This window comes from Camelus ferus, chromosome 15 (assembly GCF_009834535.1).
Source record: "Camelus ferus isolate YT-003-E chromosome 15, BCGSAC_Cfer_1.0, whole genome shotgun sequence".
NCBI classification, from domain to species: domain Eukaryota; kingdom Metazoa; phylum Chordata; class Mammalia; order Artiodactyla; family Camelidae; genus Camelus; species Camelus ferus.
In genome coordinates this window covers 38842100-38865036 of record NC_045710.1, presented here as the reverse complement: position 1 = coordinate 38865036, position 22937 = coordinate 38842100, and the positions used below count along the sequence as shown (strand labels likewise).

The 22937-nt window shown below is 35.6% G+C and overlaps 1 protein-coding gene and 1 non-coding gene across 3 annotated transcripts in view; one reads left to right on the top strand and one right to left on the bottom strand.

Annotated features, from left to right (window-relative positions):
* PSME4 (proteasome activator subunit 4) overlaps positions 1 to 21295 on the top strand; it is an 85412-nt gene extending 64117 nt beyond the window's left edge. For both annotated transcript variants that reach the window (XM_006174442.3, XM_032497557.1), the window contains 12 exons: positions 349 to 501; positions 2068 to 2172; positions 2693 to 2784; positions 3555 to 3686; positions 4044 to 4252; positions 5909 to 5994; positions 12287 to 12415; positions 13357 to 13512; positions 16624 to 16786; positions 18252 to 18385; positions 19129 to 19267; positions 19725 to 21295. In XM_006174442.3, coding sequence (XP_006174504.2) covers positions 349 to 501; positions 2068 to 2172; positions 2693 to 2784; positions 3555 to 3686; positions 4044 to 4252; positions 5909 to 5994; positions 12287 to 12415; positions 13357 to 13512; positions 16624 to 16786; positions 18252 to 18385; positions 19129 to 19263 — 1494 coding nt within the window. In that variant the 3' untranslated portion in view covers positions 19264 to 19267; positions 19725 to 21295. The remainder of the gene's footprint in view (positions 1 to 348; positions 502 to 2067; positions 2173 to 2692; positions 2785 to 3554; positions 3687 to 4043; positions 4253 to 5908; positions 5995 to 12286; positions 12416 to 13356; positions 13513 to 16623; positions 16787 to 18251; positions 18386 to 19128; positions 19268 to 19724) is intronic.
* A 297-nt stretch (positions 21296 to 21592) lies between these two features.
* Positions 21593 to 21700, bottom strand: LOC116669071. Its single transcript, XR_004326459.1, has one exon. It is a non-coding gene; the product is annotated as a U6 spliceosomal RNA (small nuclear RNA).
* Between the last annotated feature and the right edge of the window lie 1237 nt (positions 21701 to 22937).

Below are 22937 nucleotides of genomic sequence, written 5' to 3'. Positions count from 1 at the left end.
TTAGTATTTATCTTTAATATTTGTAATTAGCAGTAGAAGCAAAAAGCCAAAATCCACAAGACTATATGCATTTGTTGTTTATTTGATATTTTTGAGGTATGTGTGATACTTTTAAGGTCAGAAAGATTTTAAATTTGTATTTCATTGATTATATTTAAAGTGACATGTTAAATAACAGTATTTTTACCATTTTAACTTATAGACATTGTTAAAGCAGTTCTAAAGGGGGAGAACATGGAGTTTTTAAGCACAATAGTAAGGTAGTAAACAAATACAAGCATGTTGTTAAGGATATGCTAGTTATTTGAGTACTGAAGAACTTTCTGTTGTTGTTGTTTGTTTGTTTAGGGTATATTCAGAAATTTTGATGATGCCTTTCTACCAGTTCTGAAGCCCCATTTAGAACGTTTGGTTGCAGATTCACATGAAAGCACCCAGCGATGTGTTGCAGAAATTATAGCTGGTTTAATCAGAGGCTCTAAGCATTGGACATTTGAAAAGGTGAGGCATTTGTGCACATTCCCTCTTAGAGCTGCATTATCCATTTATGTAGCAATTCCCAATGCATTAGATATTAGCACCTAGAATACAAAATGTTCACTTCCATGTTGCTTTTGAGTATAGGTCACAAAATAGTGGTCTGTGGGTGGCGTTGAATGTCTTTTAAAATTTGTATTATTTTCCATCCAAATATATCATGTAAAGAGGATTTCAGTTTCTCTTGAAAAATAGAAAGATCCTGGAACACTGGTACCACGTCGCTGCACTGTATCAGTTGGCTCGTGAAGCTCTGTCTAGCTCCTCATTGAATCTTTTCTCTTAAGCTTCCGTGCTCATCTACACTACCCATTTGGTAGATAGCTGGGTTTGACAGCCTTTTTTTTGAGTACCCTGCTTTTAATTGTAAGATTAAGTTTTACATACCCACCCTGAGGTTAATTTCTTAGCAAAATGCCCTAGATTAAAAATAACCTGGAAAATGTAAGGAAGGCCTGAATATAAGGTAGACTACCATTTCTTCAAAGAAAGGACACAGATACTGTTTCTGGCAAACTTAGTTGCACATACTTTTAGGAGGACTGTGAACACTTTTTAATATATTAACTTAGTTATACATACTCAAATCACTTATTAAATAAAAGTTTTTGTTAGTTTGTAGTACTACCTTTTTCCTGCTCACATATAAGGAACAGTTTTATTTAAACATGTCATACATATCATTGTCATCCTGTCTCTGTCATTTTTGAGTTAGCCCTTTTCCAGAACACATCCCCTTTCCTTATTAGTTGTTGATGACATACCTTTTTTTTTTTTTTCCTTCTTTTTAATCAATGCCTAGTGCTACCATTGGAAGTTTTATCCCAAACCCTCCCTCCCCATTTGTCCTGTCTAGGTCCTTTTGACTAAAGTACGGTCCCTGGACCTGCAGTATGGGCATCACTTGGGAGCTTGCTAGGCAAGTAGGATCGCAGGTCCCGCCCCGAGCTAATGAGTCAGAATCTTCATTTTTATCAAAATCTCAAGGTGATTTGTATTCTCATTAAACTGTGAGAAGCATCTGTACACATATTCTCACAATCTCTATACAACTGAACACTTTTTAAAGGCTATTTATAGTCATCTAAAACTTGGAATTTGAAGATTATACTTCAGGCTACTCCTGGATTGTACTGAAATAGCATTGTTTTCTATATTAGGATTCCGTCAAGTGACCTTCATGAGCATGCAAAATAGAGGTGACTGAGGTTTTGTTTCAGCCCAGTGTACTGTGTTATTCAGAAATTTAAAAAGAACTTTTCAATAGTATGAGAGATTTTGTAAGGAACCATATAAAGTGTCTCCTCTTTTCTGAAAATTTTTTTTGGAAAATAAAATTCACCTTATACCTGGGTATGTATGATGGTAATACAGTGAAGTTACTTTCTTAAGATTATTTGGGTATTCTAAAAATAATTTGAATGAAGTAACAATTTGTGTGTTTGTATATGTGTGTTTGCAGGAAAGGATTGTTGAAGAAAAATTTTCTGAGTATCATTAATGTTTTCCCATGTATTTTATTTTGAGTAGGTGGAGAAGCTTTGGGAACTTCTGTGTCCTCTGCTTAGAACGGCGTTGTCCAACATTACAGTAGAAACATACAATGACTGGGGAACTTGTATAGCAACGTCCTGTGTGAGTTCTCCTGCTCCCTTTTGAGTCTAACTGATCTGGTCAGACTCTTTCATACCCCATCTCAAAATGTGTAAAATCTCATTATACTTCTTGAATCTTAAAATTTTATCATCTTACATAATTGGCTATGGTTATGTATAACCTTTCAAGTAAGCCTCAAGTGATAACTCTTAAGTGATTATTGTACCTTCTCTGCCGTGGTAATGCATTTTTAGATTAAGTGACAAGTCAGATCATATGTCTGGAAATGTAACTTACATATAGATGTGACAGATGATACAAAGCTATGGGTGTTATTTTTGACACCAAATATGTCCAGAGCAGTTATACTTTGATTTAAAGACAGTCCATTTACCTAACAACAGTTTTGTCACTTTAGTCTTTCTGACATGAGCTATGATGAAACATTTGGATTTAACTTACCTATGGGTTTTAGTTTGATTTTCTATCATTGCGATTAGATTTAATTGCAGAATTGTGGGACCCCTGTTTTAATTGTTGCTTTATATTTTCAACACAGGAAAGCAGAGATCCCCGGAAACTTCACTGGCTTTTTGAATTGCTGTTGGAATCCCCTCTGAGTGGTGAAGGAGGATCCTTTGTAGATGCATGGTAAATAAGAAGGAGACTTACGAGGTTCACAAAAGATTTTTCCAACAGAAGATAACATCTTTGTTCTTGATGTATGAGTGGAAGTGAACTGTCTACAGTCCTATAGGCTAGATAATGTAACTAGTTTCTTCTGGGAGATAACGTGATCCAATTCAATACAACATACGATCCTAAGTAGAGATTACTCAGTTGAGAACAAGTAGGAGAAATAGAGGCAGCCTAAGCAACTCAGATATAAAGCAGAGCCAGCCTTCTCTGCTGCCACATCTTTTATATCAGGACTGCATTTTTGTACCATGACTGTATTAATAACTTTTTTTCACATGCTCTTCTTTTCATTCTTTCCTACTAGGAAAGAAGATAGTAATCCTTTTAAGGAAAAATATACTTGATAGAGCATAAGGAGCTGGAAAAAAATTACTGGACAAGAGCAAGAAATCTAGATAATCCTGTTAATGAGAAGAATAATTTATTACTATTATTATTATTATTAATATTAATCACTTGTGAGGAAACTTCCCATGCTTAGAGATTAACTCAACGAATACTCTAAAGTCAGCATTTCTTTTGATTATATAGTAATGGAGATGAAATGAGAACATGGAGAAAAGTGATTTAGCAAAAATAATGCTATCTTCATAATGATGCTGTTTTAAATTGTTGATTTGAAAATGAAACAATTTTCAGTGGAACACAGGGATTAATCTCTCCTGTCAATATGTAAAAGCAGAGAAGGGCTCTCACCCAACTCTCCTGTGCTTCAATTTTAGTCGACTCTATGTTCTGCAAGGTGGCCTTGCCCAGCAAGAGTGGAGAGTGCCTGAGCTGTTGCACAGACTACTGAAGTACTTGGAACCCAAGCTCACCCAGGTTTACAAAAATGTCAGGGAAAGAATAGGGAGGTGGGTATTGTTTTCTCTGTGGTATGGTATACCTCTTGAGTTATTTTTATTAACTTTAACGTCTCATAGTACATGCTGGTTATGTTACTGTTAAGTTTCACGATGTCCTCTTCTTCGAGTTTTGTTTTATATTGTGTTACGGTACATTAAACAAGAGGCTCTGAATGTGAGGTAGGATGGCAGTGCGCTCACAAGCCAGTGGTGAGCAGTCGCCACACTCAGAATTGTAGGCCCAGGCTCCAGACCCTCTCCAGGAATTGTCTTGGGAACATTTACCTTAGTTGGGTTATACTTTTGAACCTTTAGTTTTATTGATAGTGTGGAATCCCTTCTTACTGTATGTATTTTATTTTACAGTGTGCTGACCTATATATTCATGATAGATGTTTCTTTGCCAAACACTGCACCAACAGCATCCCCTCGTGTCCCTGAGTTTACTGCTAGAATTCTAGAGAAATTGAAACCCCTCATGGATGTGGATGAAGAAATTCAGAACCATGTTATGGAAGAAAATGGAATTGGTGAAGAAGATGAACGAACCCAGGGCATTAAGCTCTTAAAAACTAGTGAGTGGCTAAAATTAGTAGAAACTCCCTATAAAAACAGATATTTTAGATTATCCTATTGACTTTTCTCTCCCTTTTTAAAAATTATGGTAAAATGTACGTAATATAAAATTTACCGTTGAGTGGCATAAAATACATTCACATTGTTGTGCAACCGTTTTTTTCATCCATCTTTAGTATTCTTTTCATCTTGCAAAACTGAAATAGTAACTCCTCATTCTCCTGTCCCCCAACCCGTGGCAACCAGCATTTTACTTTCTATCTCTATAAATTTGCCTATTCTAGGTACCCCATACAAGTAGAATTATACATTTGTCCTTTTATGTTTGGCTTTTTCCCTTGGTGTACTGTTTTCAGTATTCATCCATTCATCTGTTGATGGACATTTAGGTCGTTTTTTACCTCTTGATTATTGTGAATAATACTGCTATGAGCATTAATGAAGAAGTATGTCTGAATCTGTGCTTTCAGTTCTTTTGGGAATCGAAAGCAGAATTGCTAGACCATATGGTAATTCTATGTTTAATTTTTTGAGGAGCCATCAAGCTGTTTTCCATAGTGGCCCACACCATTTTATGTTCCAACCTAGCATTGCAAAGGGGTTCCAACTTTTCCACATCCTTACTAACATTTGTTTTTTGTGTTTATGACTATAGCTATCCTAGTAGATAAGAAGAAGGTATCTCATGGTTTAGATTTGCATTTCCGTAAGGATTAATGGTTGAACATCTTTTCATTTGCTTATTTTCCATTTTTGTTTCTTCTTTGGAGAAATGTCTATTCAAGTTCTTTGCCCATCTTTGAATTAGGTTGTCATTGTTGAGTTGTAGTTCTTCTTATATTCTGGATATCAATCCCTTATCTTTGTTTTGTTTGCTTTTGATTGCCAAATGCAGTGTCACAAAGTTTTTCTCATAAGTTTTCTTCTAAGAGTTTCATGGTTTTAGGTCCTACATTTTGGTTTTGGTCTTCAGCCCTCTTTGAGTTAATTTTTGTACATGGTGTTAGATCAGGGTCCAGCTTTATTCTTTTGCTCATGATACCCAGTTTCCCAGCACCATTTATTGAAAAGACTCATTTTTCCATTGAATAGTCTTGGCACTCTTGTTGAAAATTAATTAGCCATGTGTGAGGGCTTATTTCTGGGCTCTCTGGCCTTTTCAGTTCAATTCAGTGTGTCTGTCTGTCCTAATGTCAGTGCCACACTGTTTTGATTACTATAGTGGAAGCATGAGTCCTCTAACTTTGTTCTTTTTCAAAATTGTCTTGGTTATTGGGAGTTTCCCATTGTTTTTATATCTAAAAATTTTTTTTCAAGAATTCTGTGTGTAAACAACTAACTTAGTCATCTGTTGTGCTTGCTAAGATTTTCAAAGTCTAGTTTTAATTTGTACTTGGTGTGGGTGTTTATAAACTGTTAATAATTTGCTGACTCATTCTTTGAAAGTGGCTTCAGTCCCCTAGATTGGTTGATACCCTTTGTTATGGGTCCTGTCACACTGCTGATCAAATCTATGAAGTAACACAAATGATCTCTTTCTTTACATTGAAGAGATAATCAGAGTGGCTGTCTGACACTAGCATTGTAGAATTATTTTACTTTGTAGTGTCTAACTGGATAGCAAAGACTGGCTCTTTGTGTTTGTTTCCATTTAGTATTGAAATGGCTGATGGCAAGTGCAGGAAGATCCTTCTCTACAGCAGTCACAGAACAACTGCAGCTTCTACCTTTGTTTTTTAAGGTGAGTTTATGGCTGAAATTAAGAATGTCTCCAATATGAAAAGGAATATATGTATGTATATATATGACTGAAACGTTATGCTGCACACCAGAAATTGACACAACATTGTAAACCAACTATACTTCAATTTTTTAAAAAAGAAGAAAAAAAGAGTACATTCCCTTTTGACCTTCAAAAGGAATTTATAATTATCATCAGATGGTTGTTAGGTTTTCAGGCGGTGTATGATTTGGTTCAGTCTCTAAGAATTAGAATAGTCACAGGAAAGTTATTTGGCAATAGTGGCTTAATATTTGTTGACTTAATCTTTTTAATATTAGATAAGAATAGGATCTTAGTTAAGTAAAAAATTTACAGATTAAACATTGTTTCAATAATGACCAGTTTCCAAGCAATAGTTGAGGAAAGTACTGATAGCTTAAGAAATAAAGCCTCAGAGACATTTTTGAATATAAATCTGAGGGTCAAAATGCTCAGGATACTTTATTTTACAGTGTTAAATGGCACTATAACTGGTTCTAACAAATATCTGTAGGAAGTAACTTGTCTCTAGTAATCACACCATGACACTGAAATTTTATTTGATAAAAGGTATAATCTGAGGCAGTTTTAATTACTCATCTAGTCAGAGGATGAAGTTAATAAACTAAGGTTGATGTATTAGTTTCAGAGATGACAGTTTGTAGTCATGTTGTGGTTTGTTGTGGTTAGGAAAACAGTCCAGTCTTACTGGGAGGTGGGAAGGCTTGGCACAGTCAGCACCGCTGCTTGACAATTGTCAGTTGGTATAGTTGTTATCGTTCAAGCAGGGGGCCTCGTCGCTATTTATTAGCGAATGGTGTGCTCAACTTTTGATCAGCCACGGAATACTTTGTCTTTACAAAGTTTCAGAAAGATAGCACTACTGGTAATTTTCAAAAGATTCACTACTAAAATACTTTTTAAATACTGTGTAGGGCCTGACGCTCACGAATACCTTTGGGATCTTTGGGATGTAAAAGCGGACAGTAGCTGGCAGTGTGTATATAGCCTTTGTTACTTGTGGGTCCTTCGTGTAGATGGGGTTTGTCTTTAGGGCAGTGTTGCTTAAACTTTTTTCCACTGCCACATACAGAGTGGGTATAGAACATGATCTCATACGTTCATAAGTGTGTTATGTGCAATGAACATTGGGATAGCTGGAGTTCCACACCTTTTCTTTCATTCCAAAAAAAGTCAGAAATAGTATATGAGAGTGAGGTTGATAGAAAGTTGATTTGAATCTACTTGAAATTTACAAAAGTGTAAACTGTTAGAAAGCTGTACTGCATAATTTGTGAGTGGCAGACCTAACATTTCACCTGAATATACAAATATTGAGGTTGAGAATCTCCTTTAGGCCTTTATGGTAAATGGGTCTGGGGTATGAAGGCATCACAACACAGATGAACAAAATTATTGTGTAGGTAATCAGATATATATAATGAAGATAAAGAGAGGACCCTACAATTACTAAACTGTAGGGGGAGCACAGAAACAGTTGGAGATGAAACCAGAAATTCTGCTTTAGACATGCTTGAGATGTTTGTTACATTCTAAATGAAGTATTATTTATCCCATAAAAAGCCGTTTTATGTCCTCCCTCCCCCCACCCTCCAAAAACACTTGATATATAGATCAAAGTGAAAGTTTCAGTTGTCTCTTCTAGTTTTAAGATTCTTCATATTGCTCAAGATTAAGAGAAGAGGATTTCTAAACCAAGAATAGTTTACAGAGCACTAGCTTTGGAGAAAGTAGAGACCTAGTTTAAAATCCTGTCTGTGACAGGTGCTTTTTTTAGTGGCCTTGCACAAGCTGCTAAACCTCTAAGATTATCTTCTTATACCTAAAGTGTGGGATATCAGTGGCCCTCAGAGTGGTTATGAGGATGAAATGAGGTAATGCCTGTAACCTGGAGAGCAGAGGGTAAAAGTAGGCACTTACATTATTTTTGTTACTAGTCTTTAACTGATTTTCAGTTTAGAATGATCAAGAGCTCAAATGGTGGTGGTCAGGGAGAGAGAGGGGACATGTTTCCTTCTAGTTTCAAACGTTACTAAATGTCCATCAGAACTCACCAGTGTAGTGTAATAGTTTTGTATACATCAAATTAGAGAACGATTTGCAGATGTTGTGATAATTGGTATGAAATCACATGCTCATGAGGGCATTTCTTCAGAAAAAATTATTCTTAATAATTAGAGGAAAGGAAGACCCTATAAAATACTTCCTTTGCTAAGTAAATGGGCAGCATTTTCTACAGGTTAACACAGTTTAACATCCATTAAGTCTTGTCTATGATATACTAAAAATAATAAACTTGTGTGATAACAAGGCAAAAGATTAGGATCTCTCTCTTTTTTTAATACCATTTGTATCAGTTAAGGTATTTTGATTGCAGGCATTAGAAACCAAATGACTATGACAAGAAAAGTAGGAAATTAGTTACTTAGAAGTGTCTAGGTAGTTCACAGAATAGGAGTAAAAGCTTAAGAACTAAGTAGGAGCCACACCAACTCTGAAGGCCTAGGTAGCTGAAACTAATAGCCATTTCAGAGTACCCTCTCCTTGCATGTTTATCTTTAAGATTCAGCAGGGAGGCTATAGTTCAGTGGTAGAGTGCATGTTTAGCAAGCATAAGGTCCTGGGTTCAATCCCCAGTACCTCCATTAAAAAATAAATAAATAAACCTATTACCTGCCCCCCAAATTAATAAAGCTCAATCTTCAAGATTCAGATGCCCAGAAGAAAAAGTCTCATGCTACTCTTTGTCTAGGGAGTATGGTCTCTTGATTGACAGCCTGACCAGAATAACAGAAAAGAAAGATGATTTTCCAAAGGTTAATCAAAATCATTATCAGTAGGACTGGATATTCACTAGGAAATGCACATATTTCTGCCACAAATGACCATTAAAACATCCTTATTTCAAGTCTTAAGGAAAACCCAAATCGATATAGATCAGTTTGTTCTACATTATGGCCAGAAAGCAAAAGAAAATAATAGGCAATACTGAAGAAGAAAGCCCCCAAACTTTGTGCGCATAGACTTTTCCCCCCAAACTTTATATTTTGAAGGAGTCACAGGAAGTAGGCAAGGATTGTACAAAGAGGTCCCATGTACCCTTCACTCAAATTTCCTCCAATGGTTACATTTTTTTAAACTGTAGGACATTCAAAAAATCATAAAATTGAAACCAGTACAATGTGTGTATAATTGTCATTTTATCACACGTGTGGTAAAAACACCACCATAATCAAGATACAGAAACACTCCATCATCACAAAAATCTCTTTGAGCTACCCCTTTGCAGTCACACCTACCTCCCTGTCTCACCGTCCCTGACCCCTGACAACCACTAATTTGCTCTCCATCTGTGTAATTGTCCTTTCAAGAATGTCATATAAAAGGAGGTATGTGACCTTTTATAATTGTCTTTTTTCACTCACGTAATTCCCTTCAGACTCATCCAAATTGTTGCAGATAGGACTTTTTTTTTTCTTTTCTATTTTTAAACTCCCCCCTCCCCCCATCGATGGGAAGGAAGATTATAGCATATATTTTTTTATGAAAGGGCTAATCCACCCCATTTGGTGCCAGAAAAATACTCCTAAACTTTAAGATTGTCTGGGTCTTAGCTTTTCTATAACCATACATGGTGATTCTTAGAAAATTACGGTGTACACATGTGCTCTTTTAAGTCATATTTTTTTAAAAGTCATATAATAAATAAAAAGAAAAATAATGCTTTTAGGAAAATATCAGAGTTGAAAATTGAGAAGTGAGTCAAAGTGAGTCAACTGAGATTCAGGTAAATTTATCTAAAAAGCAGTTGCTGATAGAGAATTATAGATAGTATTTCTTGTGATTTCTTGAAATGAACTAATCAAAGTATTCTTCTAAACTTAGAGGCTTTACTTTGTAACAGAAAAAGCTTTCATTCCACAAACAGTAGTGTTGCTTATAGATATATTCACTGCAGAATGAATTATCCAAGATTTTTATCTCACTAGCACGTAGAAGTAGTCTGTCCCACATGAGTTGTTGTCTTACATCTGTAACTGGTTAATTTGCTGTTAGGGCTTTGGATCATGGTACTCTATATAGTGAAGTTTGTCTGTTGGATTTCAGAATTTTGCTGTTTTTAGTGGAACATTTTAACCCATTCTAAACATGAGAATATTATGTCTTAATTTCATTCGTAAAACACATTTTTTTCTTGAATGGTATACTGAGTCAGCAGGTGAGTGAGTCACCTTAAATTTTTCTGATGGTAATGGTAGGCCTGCGAGCAAATGCATATCTTCTTTTTTATACTGCAGTTCAACTAGCCAAACTTAAATCATGTCATTTTTTCTGTGGGTGAATTAATTGGCAAAGGAAAACAACTCTATACATTGCCTAGAGATTTGGACTGTTGGTTATTTGTAATAATCCTTACACTGGCTTTGTTTCTTTGGTGTATATCCTTTTATACCTTTGCCTGTGAACACAGCTGTGCTATACACTGCACTGGGGTGTATGTGGGATTTTTTACCAAAAAATGGAACTATTTTATCTGCAAATTGACTTTTTTTTAAACCTGATATTATGATGACCATCTTTCTACACAATTGCCTCTTATTTCACCAGTTTTCTACTGATGGGCACTCTGGTTATTCCCAGCTTTTGGTTGTTAAAAACAGTGCTCACAGTATTTTGCAAATATGAGTATATTTGTGGGATAATTAATGTGTGTAAAATTTTTGGGTAAAAGTAATTATGTTGGATACTGCCCTCCAAAGAGTCTGTATTGTATTCTCTCTTTCCCCACAACTCTTGATATTTTTAAAATCTTTGCTGCTTAAATAGATATAATAAATCACTGTATTTCTTTAATCAGACTATCTTCACATATAGCTATTTGAATTTCCTGCCGGCTTTCTTCTATTTTGCCTGTTTTCTGTTGTGTTTTAAATGAGTTCTGTTTTTATAATTTTCTTTATTTTTAAATGATGTTTTGAACTATGCCAATCCAGGATTATTTTTTATAAGCAGTTCTGTTTTCTTCTAACATTTTTGTGATTTTTATCTTTACATTTAAATTTGCAGCATAAGATGTAAAATTTATGTCAAAGTTGTATTAAATGTTGGTGTAGAGCAGCTTAATTTTCAAGATAATACATCTTTTCTCCACTGATTTGAAATGAAATCTCATATACTTGGTTTAATAAAGGCTGCTAAAAGAAATTATTCTCATCAAACACTGGACACATTATCACAGAGAATTAATATATTCAACTTGGAGGACCAGTTGTTAAAGAATAAATTATCTTGACACTTGTTAAAATCATACGGAAGACTTTATTCAGGACTGCAGTGATAGGTGTAGGCTGTCTAAGTAGGAGAGAGAGATTGGACTCAACTCTGAATACAGCAAAGACAGCTGGGGATATTTAACCAACAAGTATTAGGAAAATTATTAAGAAGAGACTTCAGAGGTGGAGGATTCTTGCTGAGGCTGAGAGCAGGTCAGGATGATCAGATTTTCAAGGGTAACAGATGAGGAATTTGATCAGATATAGATGCTAAGGGATGCTCTCAAAACAGATTGATCAGATCCTTGCTACATCTGGGCTCAGAGGAGCCTGTCTAAAGTTTGGTCAAAGATAGAATCTTTGTCACAGTAAAGGTATGGTTAAGTTCCCGTTTGTTAATAGGTATGCAAAGAAATGCTTGTTTAAAAGGAATTTTAAGTGGTGGGGGGAATTTATAGATTCTTTTTAAAAATATTTTTAATTGTTAAGAGAGATACACCAAATGCAGTGTCAAGTGATCATTATGTTGAACCAGTTTCTCAAAAAACAGTTGTAGTAACACAAGTGTGAAATAATTGGGGAAATTAGAGCACTACTACTGAATATTTTATGTTATAACTATAATGAATTTTATGTATGATGTCATTACACATTTTTATAAGAAATTTTATCTTTTAGAGATAAACAATAAAATATTTATGGATGAATTACATCTGGGATTTGCTTCAAATAATTTAATTGGGGGAAAGGGAACCAGAGGGGAATGAAAAATAAAAAGACTAACCATGAATCTGTCATTGTTGAAGGGGTGATTGATTCATGGGGGTTTATTATACTGTCCTCTAGCTTTGTATATGTTTGGATTTTTCTGTAGAATTTGTTAAAAGTAGAAGTGTGATTTTGTTCATGTAAGGATGCCTTTGTATTTATTGGCAAGTTTTCCACTTATGTCTTTGGTTTGTTTTATTGTTCTCTAGATTGCCCCAGTGGAGAATGACAATAGCTATGATGAACTGAAAAGAGATGCAAAGTTATGTTTATCACTAATGTCTCAGGGGTTGCTTTACCCTCATCAAGTGCCTTTGGTACTTCAGGTGCTAAAACAAGTAAGTGTGTAACAAATACTTACATCTTTCATTAGAATTTTGGTTTACTATTCTGAGAATTTCACATTGTCAGCTGCAGTACACACAATACCTGATCTTTGCGTTCATTTTGAATTTTCCTCTAGTACAAGAGAAGACTTACGTTGACCAAAGAAACAGGTTTAGATTCTTTACCTGGCTCTGCCACCAACTTCTGTGACCTTGGTCAGGTCACTCAGCCCCCAAGTTACCTGTTTACACAAAGAGCTAATTATTGGGGCACCTTGAATACAAGGTGCTTATGAGGGAGGGGGATGGGCATTCCCTTTTACCATTTCCCCTTTATTTTATTCACTTATATTGTCTGATCTGTGGTTGGAAGACTTAAGGGAGTGTATATTTTCTGGTTGCACTGTGTGCTCAGCTTTAGCCAGGTCATACATATGCTGTATAGTATAAAAATGAACATGTTCCCATGGTTTTCAGATTTTTAAGTTTGATAACTACTGAAAGATATTTTGTAACAGCCCCAAATGATATATATTTTTTTCCTTTCCTTTTTTTTTTTTTTTTTTTTTTTTGCAGTAGAATGTAGTAGTTCTCAGTCTTGTTTGCTTTCATTACCGTACTCGCTACTATCAAAAGTAAAATAAAATAATGTACAACCCTTGGAGGAGTTAGCATCATTAATTCTAAATAATTCTCTCTTCTAAAATTAATTTTTATCTATGTGTTTGTTTCCCTTTACTCTCAACTATTCATACATTCTGAATAACTGACTCTACCTGAACTAGCTTGTGCAGCCTTTTATTTAGAAGGAAATACAAGACGAGCTTGCTCCAGCTGTACCTGTAAGAGTAGAATTCTGTTAGAAGATTGTATTTTCTCTGTGTAACTTTGCTGTCATCTTGTGTTTTTGTCAGCACTGGTTTTCATTATTTCTACTTAATTCTCATTCACAGACAGCAAGAAGCAGTTCTTGGCATGCTAGATATACAGTACTGACCTACCTCCAGACCATGGTGTTTTATAACCTCTTTATTTTCCTAAACAATGAAGATGCAGTTAAAGACATCAGGTGGCTGGTTATAAGCCTTTTGGAGGATGAACAGCTAGAGGTAAAATTTAGGTTATAGCAAATTGAAATTTAATAAATTTAAAGAAAGCATTATTGTCCCCCTTTTAAGAAGTATTTATACACTGATAGGTTATAAATCATAAGCATAAATTATTAAAAGTACTTAAGTTTTAACATAGCCCTATGTGATTAGTTTTGATACCCTAATCGTGATTTCCTATAGTACAAGTGGAAACAAACATTGGGCATCTTCTTGCTCTGGCTTCTCTCTGCAGTTGGGCAGAACATTTGTGAACCAGAGTTTTCTCATCTATGAAATTGTGAGTGATAATACTCTACTTATCTTACTGTTTTTAATGGACTAATAGGGATGTGTATGAGGGCAGTTTCAAGAGAATGAAAATCTACACATAGATGCTTTTATCCAGTAGATTTAAGATAGGATTCTTTTCTCTCTTTAGTTTCCTTGGCAGAGAAGTTAAGTCAGCTTTTGTGGTGAGGTTACATTAATATTTTGTACAAAAAGACAAATCTATTCAAATTAGCCTAATACAAGAAAAACATATTGTAATAAACATGGAATAAGATATAATTTTCTAAATTGACCATAGGTAAAGAAAATATAGTTGAAAGTTCTGTGAAATTTTTGCTTATTTTAATAAATTTTGTGGACTTCATGGGTTTTCCATGTAGTGGAGCTCCCAGTAATTATATATATTTTATTTGAGAGCACTGAAAACAGATTGTATCCACAGGAAACTGGGAATGGAAATTTCTCCAACTCCTTAATGAACCTGTTCATTTTGCATCCTAGCTTTCCTGTGTTCTGGGAGCTGATACGTCTAGTTCCTAGGGTACGCAGTGGTTATAACTCTGACAAGCAATTAAAATATTTGTTAACTATCTGTAAAGTTTTTTAACTTACTCCTTTTTTTTTAAATTAAAGTTAAAGGAATGGAAATGGAAAGGTGGAAATCTCAAAAGTCAGTGTTTCCTACCTGTAAATATTATGGTAAAATGTACCTTGTTTTAGAACATTTCTATAGATTATTTTTATATTTTGTTCCATGTAGCAGGCTTAAACATAGCTGTTACTGTAAATATAACCATAACATTTATTAAAGCTATCATTTCAAAAATATATACTGAGTAATAATTAGCCAGAACTATTCAGGATAATATTTTTAAAAAACTATATAAATAATCTAAATGTGAAATGTTTAAAAAAATTATTAGATTTAAAGGAAAATTTTTTAGATGGAAAATTTTTTGCGTATAAAAAAGCTAAAAACTTTCCCCTCGCCTTATAAAATTAATTAATTATAGACATGAACAGACTGACTCTTGGAACAAAAAAATCTCAGAACTACTGGTAGTAGACCCTACTACTGGGAAAGAGATATTTGGGTAATTTGTTACTAGTTTGGAGAAAAAGAATCAGTTAGAACCTCTCACACTGAAATACATTCCAGATAGTAAATCACCCCACCCCCTCTCCGTTTTTTAACTAGAGAAAGTAGGAGAAATTAATTTAGATATTTACGTGAACTTTGAGCAGAGAATGACCTTCTAAGCCTTTAAGTTAATAGATGTTGCAAATCCCAGAATGGACATATCTGACCACAAGAATACTAGAAAAACTCATCAATTTTAAGTGCTCAACCTTCAAACTAGAGAAAAACATTAGCATAAGAAAATCATTAAGACCTAGTAGCATAGAGGGGGAAGTTGTAGCTCAAGTGGAAGAGTGCATGCTTAGCATACATGAGGTCCTGTGGTCAGTCCCCAGTACTTCCTTTAAGAATAAATAATAAGTAAACCTAATTACCTCCTCCCTACCAAAAAACAAGAGAAAACAAAAAAGACAGTGGGGTGGATAGTGCTGATAGCATCACATATGTGTAGATGAAGACAACATAAGCAATAAACAATGAAAAGTCAATTTTCTCTTAATGACCAGAGAAATGCAAACCTAAAACAATGAGACATTTCACTTACTCTTAAGTTAGTGTTCTCTCCACCCCCAAAAGAGAAAATGTGTGCTAGTGACTTGGTAAGTTAAAACTAGTACTCACATTGGTTTTGTATCATATATAGGTTACTAGCTCTGGCTTGTTGAAAAGCAACTGATAGCTACAAAATTAACAGTAAAATTGGATATACATCGACATTTAGTAATTCCAGTTTTTACAATTAACCATGTCCTAGGAGGAAAATACATTGCAATATGGAAAAATTATATAAATAACATTATTTTGTAGCATAGTAGTGAGAAGTTGAAAGCACTATAATCACTAGTTGAGTATAAAAATAAATCATTGTATGAAAGGAAATAATTCAACCAAGTATGAAGTAGTAAAACATTTTATAATGTATTTCATATAATATAAAGTAGCAAAGGATATAGTAAGTACCCCAAAATTGTCACATTGAAAAATTTAAGAAAAAACCTTTTGAAGGAATAAATAGCAAAGTATTTAAGTGGTTTTTCCCCCCGAATTATTATTGCCTGTCTTTATGACAGTTAAGCAGAAATTTTTGTGATTTATATGAGATAACTTTTTATAGCTTTTTTTGTCTTCCCCAAACTGGAGTTTGCATTTCAGTTTGAAATGGACTGTTATACACTCTTCATTTAGTACTTCTATAAACTGTGTTTATAGTCTGACAACAGCCTATGAAATCTGTAAATAAAATGGATGTATAAGTCTCTGCTGTACATGCCAGTTATAGAACATGGTTGTTCTATATCGTTGTTACTAATGAAAACAACAGCAGCGGTCATTTTAATAGATGTAGAGTCTAGGAAGGATTTATTTTCATGTCAGGCTCTAGCACTGCTTCTCCAGTTATAGCCCTAATGTGAAGAACTGTCAGTCACTGGGAGAGTAATTAATGCATGGAGAAATTTAAATTTGTATAGCATAGTTAAATGTTTACCTTTTGTAACCCAAGTGTAGTTACTTTTATCCATTTTGAGGCCACAGACCCTTTGAGAATCTGATGAAATATCTATTAAGAAACTGCAAAAGAGCATTTATACAGTTTGCATACAAATATCAGGGCAAGTCCCCACCCCACTTCCCATACCACGGTCCTAACCTCCCCAGGCTTAAGATCTCCCCTCTAATGGAAGTGATTATCTCTGTAGGTTCGAGAAATGGCTGCTACCACCTTAAGTGGTCTGCTGCAGTGTAACTTCCTTACCATGGACAGTCCTATGCAGATTCATTTTGAGCAACTTTGCAAAACAAAACTACCGAAGAAAAGGAAGCGAGACCCTGGTTTTGTGGGAGATACAATTCCTTCTGCAGGTAACAATACTGGTAGAACATACCTTTTGGGGATTAACCAGGCTTACTCAGCAAGTATTTTCTGAATGCTTTTATGTGCCTAGGCCTGAGCTAAGTACCAGGAATAGTTGTCCCTGCTTTTGAGAAGCTTTGAGTATAGAAGGCAAGATCTGGGGTGTAAACGCTAAAATTGAGAGAGGTGCAAAGGAACGTATCCACTGCTGCATACAGCTATTACAACAAATCAGGTCTGGACACTCCCAACTGAAATAGCCTTATAAAGAGAGAGATCCAGCACTAGTTATTTTGGAGGATCTAAAATATTTGTTTTTAGAATTTATAGCTTATGTGTAGATGTACTTAAGATAAAAAACTAAGTAAACCAAACAGACTTTGCTTTCATTTCGAGAGAGGAACATCATTACTTCACTAGGCATTGGGTGAGAGGGTGAGAAGACTGCTTACTCTAGAGGAGTGTCCACTCTAATTGAGCATGAAGGTAAACAGTAGTATAAGATCTGATGACTGTGTCATGTTTAAAGAGAAATTTAAATGTGATTGCAAAGAAGCATCTGATCTTGCCAGTGTTGACTACAGATAATCACAAGAATCATGGAAAACATGGAAACATTGTTAGTAAATAGGAAGTTTATTCAGTTGCAGGAAATACCTGAAATAGGAATCTCTTCAGTCCTGATTACAGTAGGGTCTTAATTATGTCATATTGTTACCTAATAGCAATTTCTAATAAAATACCAATGTATATTGTGGGGTTTTTTTTTTGTTTTTTTTTTTTTGCTTAAAAACTTTTTTTTTCATAATTAAGTACTACAGTAGTTTTGGGTCTTTGTTATACCAAATAGTGTTGTTTATAATTATGACTACTCCAAATTCCCTTTTTCTTAACATTCAACTCCCTATCTACCATGTGTGCATATATGATATACTTACAAACACATACATACACACATATTTATTAAAAAACAGTGAGAATTTGGAAGCACTTTATCGCAACTTCTATCCTAAAAAGGAAGAATAGAGACCCTTTGGAATTCAGACACATTGCAGTTCTATTTTGAGAACTACAGACATTCCGCATATATGGTGTGTTTACCTGATGAATTGATGCATGTGGAGGGTAGTCACATCCAGAAAAGTAAGATCTAATTTTGATTGGTGATTGTTTTTGGATCAGGGATTGCACATTCACATGTGATATGAATTTATCAAAAATGGCATTACTGTGTGAGTTTTACCAAATATATGACACATTTCTGACCTAAATATAATTATGCTGTCATTGAGGGACAGAGGGTGTTTTTAGTTTAGCCTCAAAATTGTCTTTGATATGTATGCAGGCCAGTTCATTTTAAATGCAGAAATTCACACATTGAAAATAACTAGCATAATGGAGAACTCATTTCACTGTAGCAAGTGCAGTAGAGTCCTGTGAATATTTGCACAAATATTGCTGTTTCCTTTGCAGAGTTGGTGAAGCGCCATGCTGGGGTGCTAGGACTCGGTGCATGTGTTCTCTCTAGTCCTTATGATGTTCCCACCTGGATGCCCCAGCTTCTTATGAATCTCAGTGCACATCTGAATGATCCTCAGCCTATTGAGGTAAAGTGCTTCCTTGTTAGTTTCTCTGCACACATGTTATCCATGATGTTTTGTAAGAAACCATTTATACTGATAGTTTCCTATATACTCTGGATCTTCTGCTTTGATAAAGCTGCTGCTACCACTGCCTCTGCCAGAGCCACATCTACTCATCCATAATTACTAAAATCTTGCAGAGACTTTGCTACCTTGTTTATTTGAGGTCTTTTGGTAGCAAGGATAGTACCACAGCTGCTGCTTCATCTTTTTTTTTTTTTTTTTTTTTGAAATTACCATAGCTTTTATCAGTCCCAGTCCAGTGGAAGTATTGTCAGTGTTGTCAGGATAGTTAAATTTTATGCTTATATTTCACTAGCATTGTATATTTAGGAAGTATCTTAACTGGGAGTTAATATTAAACAGGAAATTGTGATGGTATTATTTAGTGAACATCTGTGTTCCTAAATTAAACAACTTGGAAGGCCAATGCTTTGTCCTTTTCACTTTGATAAACAGATGTTAAGTGTATATTGAAACTGGTTTGATAATGTGGTGTAAGTTCTAGTCACTTAAGTGCAGCTAGTGATAAATTCTAAAGAAGTGGGCTTGGTGGCTTTTCGAAGTAAGATTGGTTTATTGGTTTTGTAGCACTCAGTGAAGTGTCAGGTTCTGAAGTCAAGAAGGATTGTTAATTAGCTGAAGGTATTCTAAATATAACCCTGGAGAGGTTAAAATAAAGTGTATGTGGGTTGCCTACCCTACAGATGACCGTAAAAAAGACCTTATCCAATTTCCGAAGGACACACCATGACAACTGGCAAGAACACAAACAGCAATTCACTGACGACCAGCTGCTCGTTCTCACTGACCTCCTTGTGTCACCCTGCTATTATGCATAGAAAGGTAAGGCAGCACAGTTCAGAGTTTAAAGAAGCCTGGCATCCTCAGGCAAATGTCACTGGTTTGATTAACTGAGAAGTGGGTGTTCGTAAGTTTTTTCTCTCATGGCTCTTGCTATGGCCAGTGGAAGAAAGTTCCCAGAGAACTGACTGCTTTCAGACCTTTATACGTGTGTGGGCTTAGTGGCCTGGGAACAGTTAGATGAAAGAAGGGAGATCATATTCGTAGTTGCCTCCTGAGTGGGTCCTGGACATTTTGAGTTGTCCGAGGGACTCTAGGTTCTGTACAGTTGTGAGAACATTTCGTCTGAATTCTTCAGTATTTATTATTCATTCTGTATTAGAGAGGAATAACCCAGAAGCCTTTCTAGTGGGATAGGTAGAATAAAGATTTTCCTTTTTGGGCTCTTTGAATTGGATGTCCTTTTGCCTAATTGAACTTTTTTTCCTCCTTGATACAGATGAGTAATCCTCACTTCGAGCTCTTTTCATCAAAAATTCCAGATCCTCAGGTATCATCTATGGTGGTGGCTCTTCGCAGGTCTTAAAACTCTGCCCCTCTTGAGCTCTCGTCATTTTGGTGGTTTCTGTGTTTGGTCTCGTTAGTCCGTGTTCCACAGGTTCTCAGCTGCCATTTGATTTCCTGACTTGCCCAGAAATGTTTCCAGAATATTGATCACCTTTTCTTCGAGGCATCTGACAAAGCCACAGTGTCTCAGACCAGAAATAATCACCCACTATGATCATGGCATCCAAGACCAGACAGAGTCTAGGAACTCATTACGAAACAGTTTACTTGGAATGGAGAGTGTCCATCTGTCATACAGGTCCTGTCATTTCATTCATCTCAAATTACTCTGAATTCTTTCCAAATGGCTGTTGGGTTTAGATGGTATTAGGGCTGTGGGCCATAAATCTGAAGCCTCGTGAGCCTTGGGTCTGGAGAGCCATGAAGAGGGAAGGAAAGGAGGGCAAGTCTTGAACCCAACGAAGGACCTGATGGATTGCTTGACCAAGACACAGAAGTGAATTCTGTGTCCACGTGCTTCCCACAGGCTGGAGTTTTTGGTGCTGAGTAATAGAGCAATTGCTGAAAAACCGGGGGTTTGCTGAATAAATTTTTGATCGATTGTTGTGTGTGTTTACAGTGTGTGATTTTGAAAATAAATAACAACAACAATAAAAACCCTGACTGGTTGATTTTTACTGGTTGTATTCTTCACCAATATTGTTTGACCCTCTTTGAAAACTGTTATACTTCACCTCATGGAGGACTGCTGTGTTTGTGGAAATTCTGTAATTTTTTTTCTCTTTTTTTTTTTTTCCCCGTTTGTTTTCCTTTTTCTTTCTTTTTTTTTTTTTTTTTTTTTTTGCCTGCAGAATCGTTGAGAGACTAATAAGTCTTAATATTTAATTGACTTGTTTAATAAATGTTACATAGATGTAAAAGACTGTATAAACTGTAGACATAGCATTGCCAAGACTTTGTACAGACGCAACCTCTTACACAACACCACTGTGTAATTAATTTGTAAAGATTCACATGTAGCTCTTTATTATAGTGATTTTTGGCTTTTGTACCAATTGAATGCCATTTTTTGTGTTTTTAAATTATTTTCTTTATCTTTTCATGTTACAAAAGCTAAGGTGTGGGGTTTCTGTTTGAGTTCATTTATCGTTAGAATGTCTGAATTTTTATGTAACTTTTTGTGTGCATCTTTAAATGCGAGCGCCACATGTTTGCCTATGACAAATTGATAGAATGCCAGTTATCTTCTAGGTTCAAGTAATTCACAAGTCGGTGAATGTCATCTTACAACACACCCTGTACAGTCTTCCTTAAAGGAACACTACAGTATATTTTTTAGTATCTACTTGCAGAGTGACTCGATACAGACCTAAGCCCAGCAGAGGTCCTGATACAGTATTTAAGTGTCAGCATACACAGGCATAATGCCTGTATAGAGTAGTGCCAAACTGATTATTTCAATTGTGTAACTAGTTTGAAACTCAATAAATGGATTGTTTTTAACACCTGGCTTTTTGTCTTCATTACAAGGAGAAGACAGTTCTATTGGCAGTGACTCTCGCAGATTCCTTTTGCGTTGATGGATCTGGATCCATAAATTCATGCCCTCTGACCAGAATGAACTATTTAGATCAGACCTGCCCAGTACAGTAGCTCATAGCCACCTGTGACTATTTATTACATTTAAGTTAAATTAAAAATTCCTCAGTCTTCACTCACCACATTTCACGTGCTTATTAGCTACCTGTGGCTGGTGTTTACCCTACTGAATAGCACAAGTGAATGCTTTTTTTTTTTTTTTTAAATATGGAATGCTTCACGAATTTGCCTGTCATCCTTGCACAGGGGCCATGCTAATCTTCTCTGTATCGTTCCAATTTTAGTATATGTACTTGCCGAAGTGAGCACCAGGTGAATGTTTTCATCATCAAAGAAAGTTGGATAGCACTGATCTAGACGAGTCTTCAAATTGATGAGAATCACATGAGGATTTTGTTAAAATGTGAATTTTAATTCATGCTCCCAGCTCATGATACTGATGCCTAGTCTGGAAACCACACTGAGTAGTGAGGCTTTATGTTACATTGACCACTCCGGCTTTTCCTAACTAAGCTATTTGAAACTCTGCCTTAGCAAGTTCCTAAAGTGCAATATTGGGAACCTACTGCGTTCCTCAATCAGAATATCTCTGGTTGGGGCTCAGGCATCAGCATCTTACAAAAGTTCCCTAACACTTCACTCCTGCAGCCAGGATGGAGGACCACTGGTGAAGATTCCTGAGGCACACTCTGCACCTTAAAAAGAGTGTTTCTTAATCTGAATTTTTAACGTGCCCCAAGTGATTCTGATACCAGGCTTAGAAGTTGCTTATTACTTTGATACCCCAATCTGATTATACTGTGAATCATTTAATTCCGTAAGTTTTCTACTAATATTTTCAAAAATGAAAGGGGGGTGGGAGAGAAAAGGGATGGATGGCAACAGTTGTCTAAGACAGTTCTTAAATGGATGTTGCATTCAAAAGAACAGGGAACCACAGCAGGAACAGTGTTTAAGGGAAGGTAATGTGTGAAGGCAGACGAGTGTTTTGAAGTCTCAGCTTGGTTGAGCCTGGAAGACAGAATCAAGGTCAGTTTCTAGGTGGCCTGCAGGATGGGGGAAAGTGAGTGTTGGGAAGTGAGGGGAGGAGAAAGTCTGTATCTTTGATGTTGTAAGAGCCAATAAATATCTTTAGTTTCAGAATGGATCCTTTAAAAAAAAGACTTTGCAGATTGTTTGATAATTTGAGAGAAAATTTACCCACCTATTCCCTTAATGTGAATGATTAGGAGTATGGCCACAAAGGACCAGTGAGGAGTTTTGTCTTACTGGAAAAATTAACTCTTTCTACATAGCCTTCATGGTTATTATTTTTGTGGCCAAAGATCATTTGTCTTGTTAATGTAACTAAGCATTCCCCCATTGTTGAACATCAAGGTTGTTTTCAATTTCTCTACTACAGACACACTGCAGTGAACATTTTCATACCTTCATGCTTAAAACTGTTTTCTTTTCCTCAAGTATTTCCTTTGGATAAATTCCAGGGAATGAGATTTTTAGGTCAATCTAAACATCTGAATAGATCTGATGTTCTTCTCAAAGTACA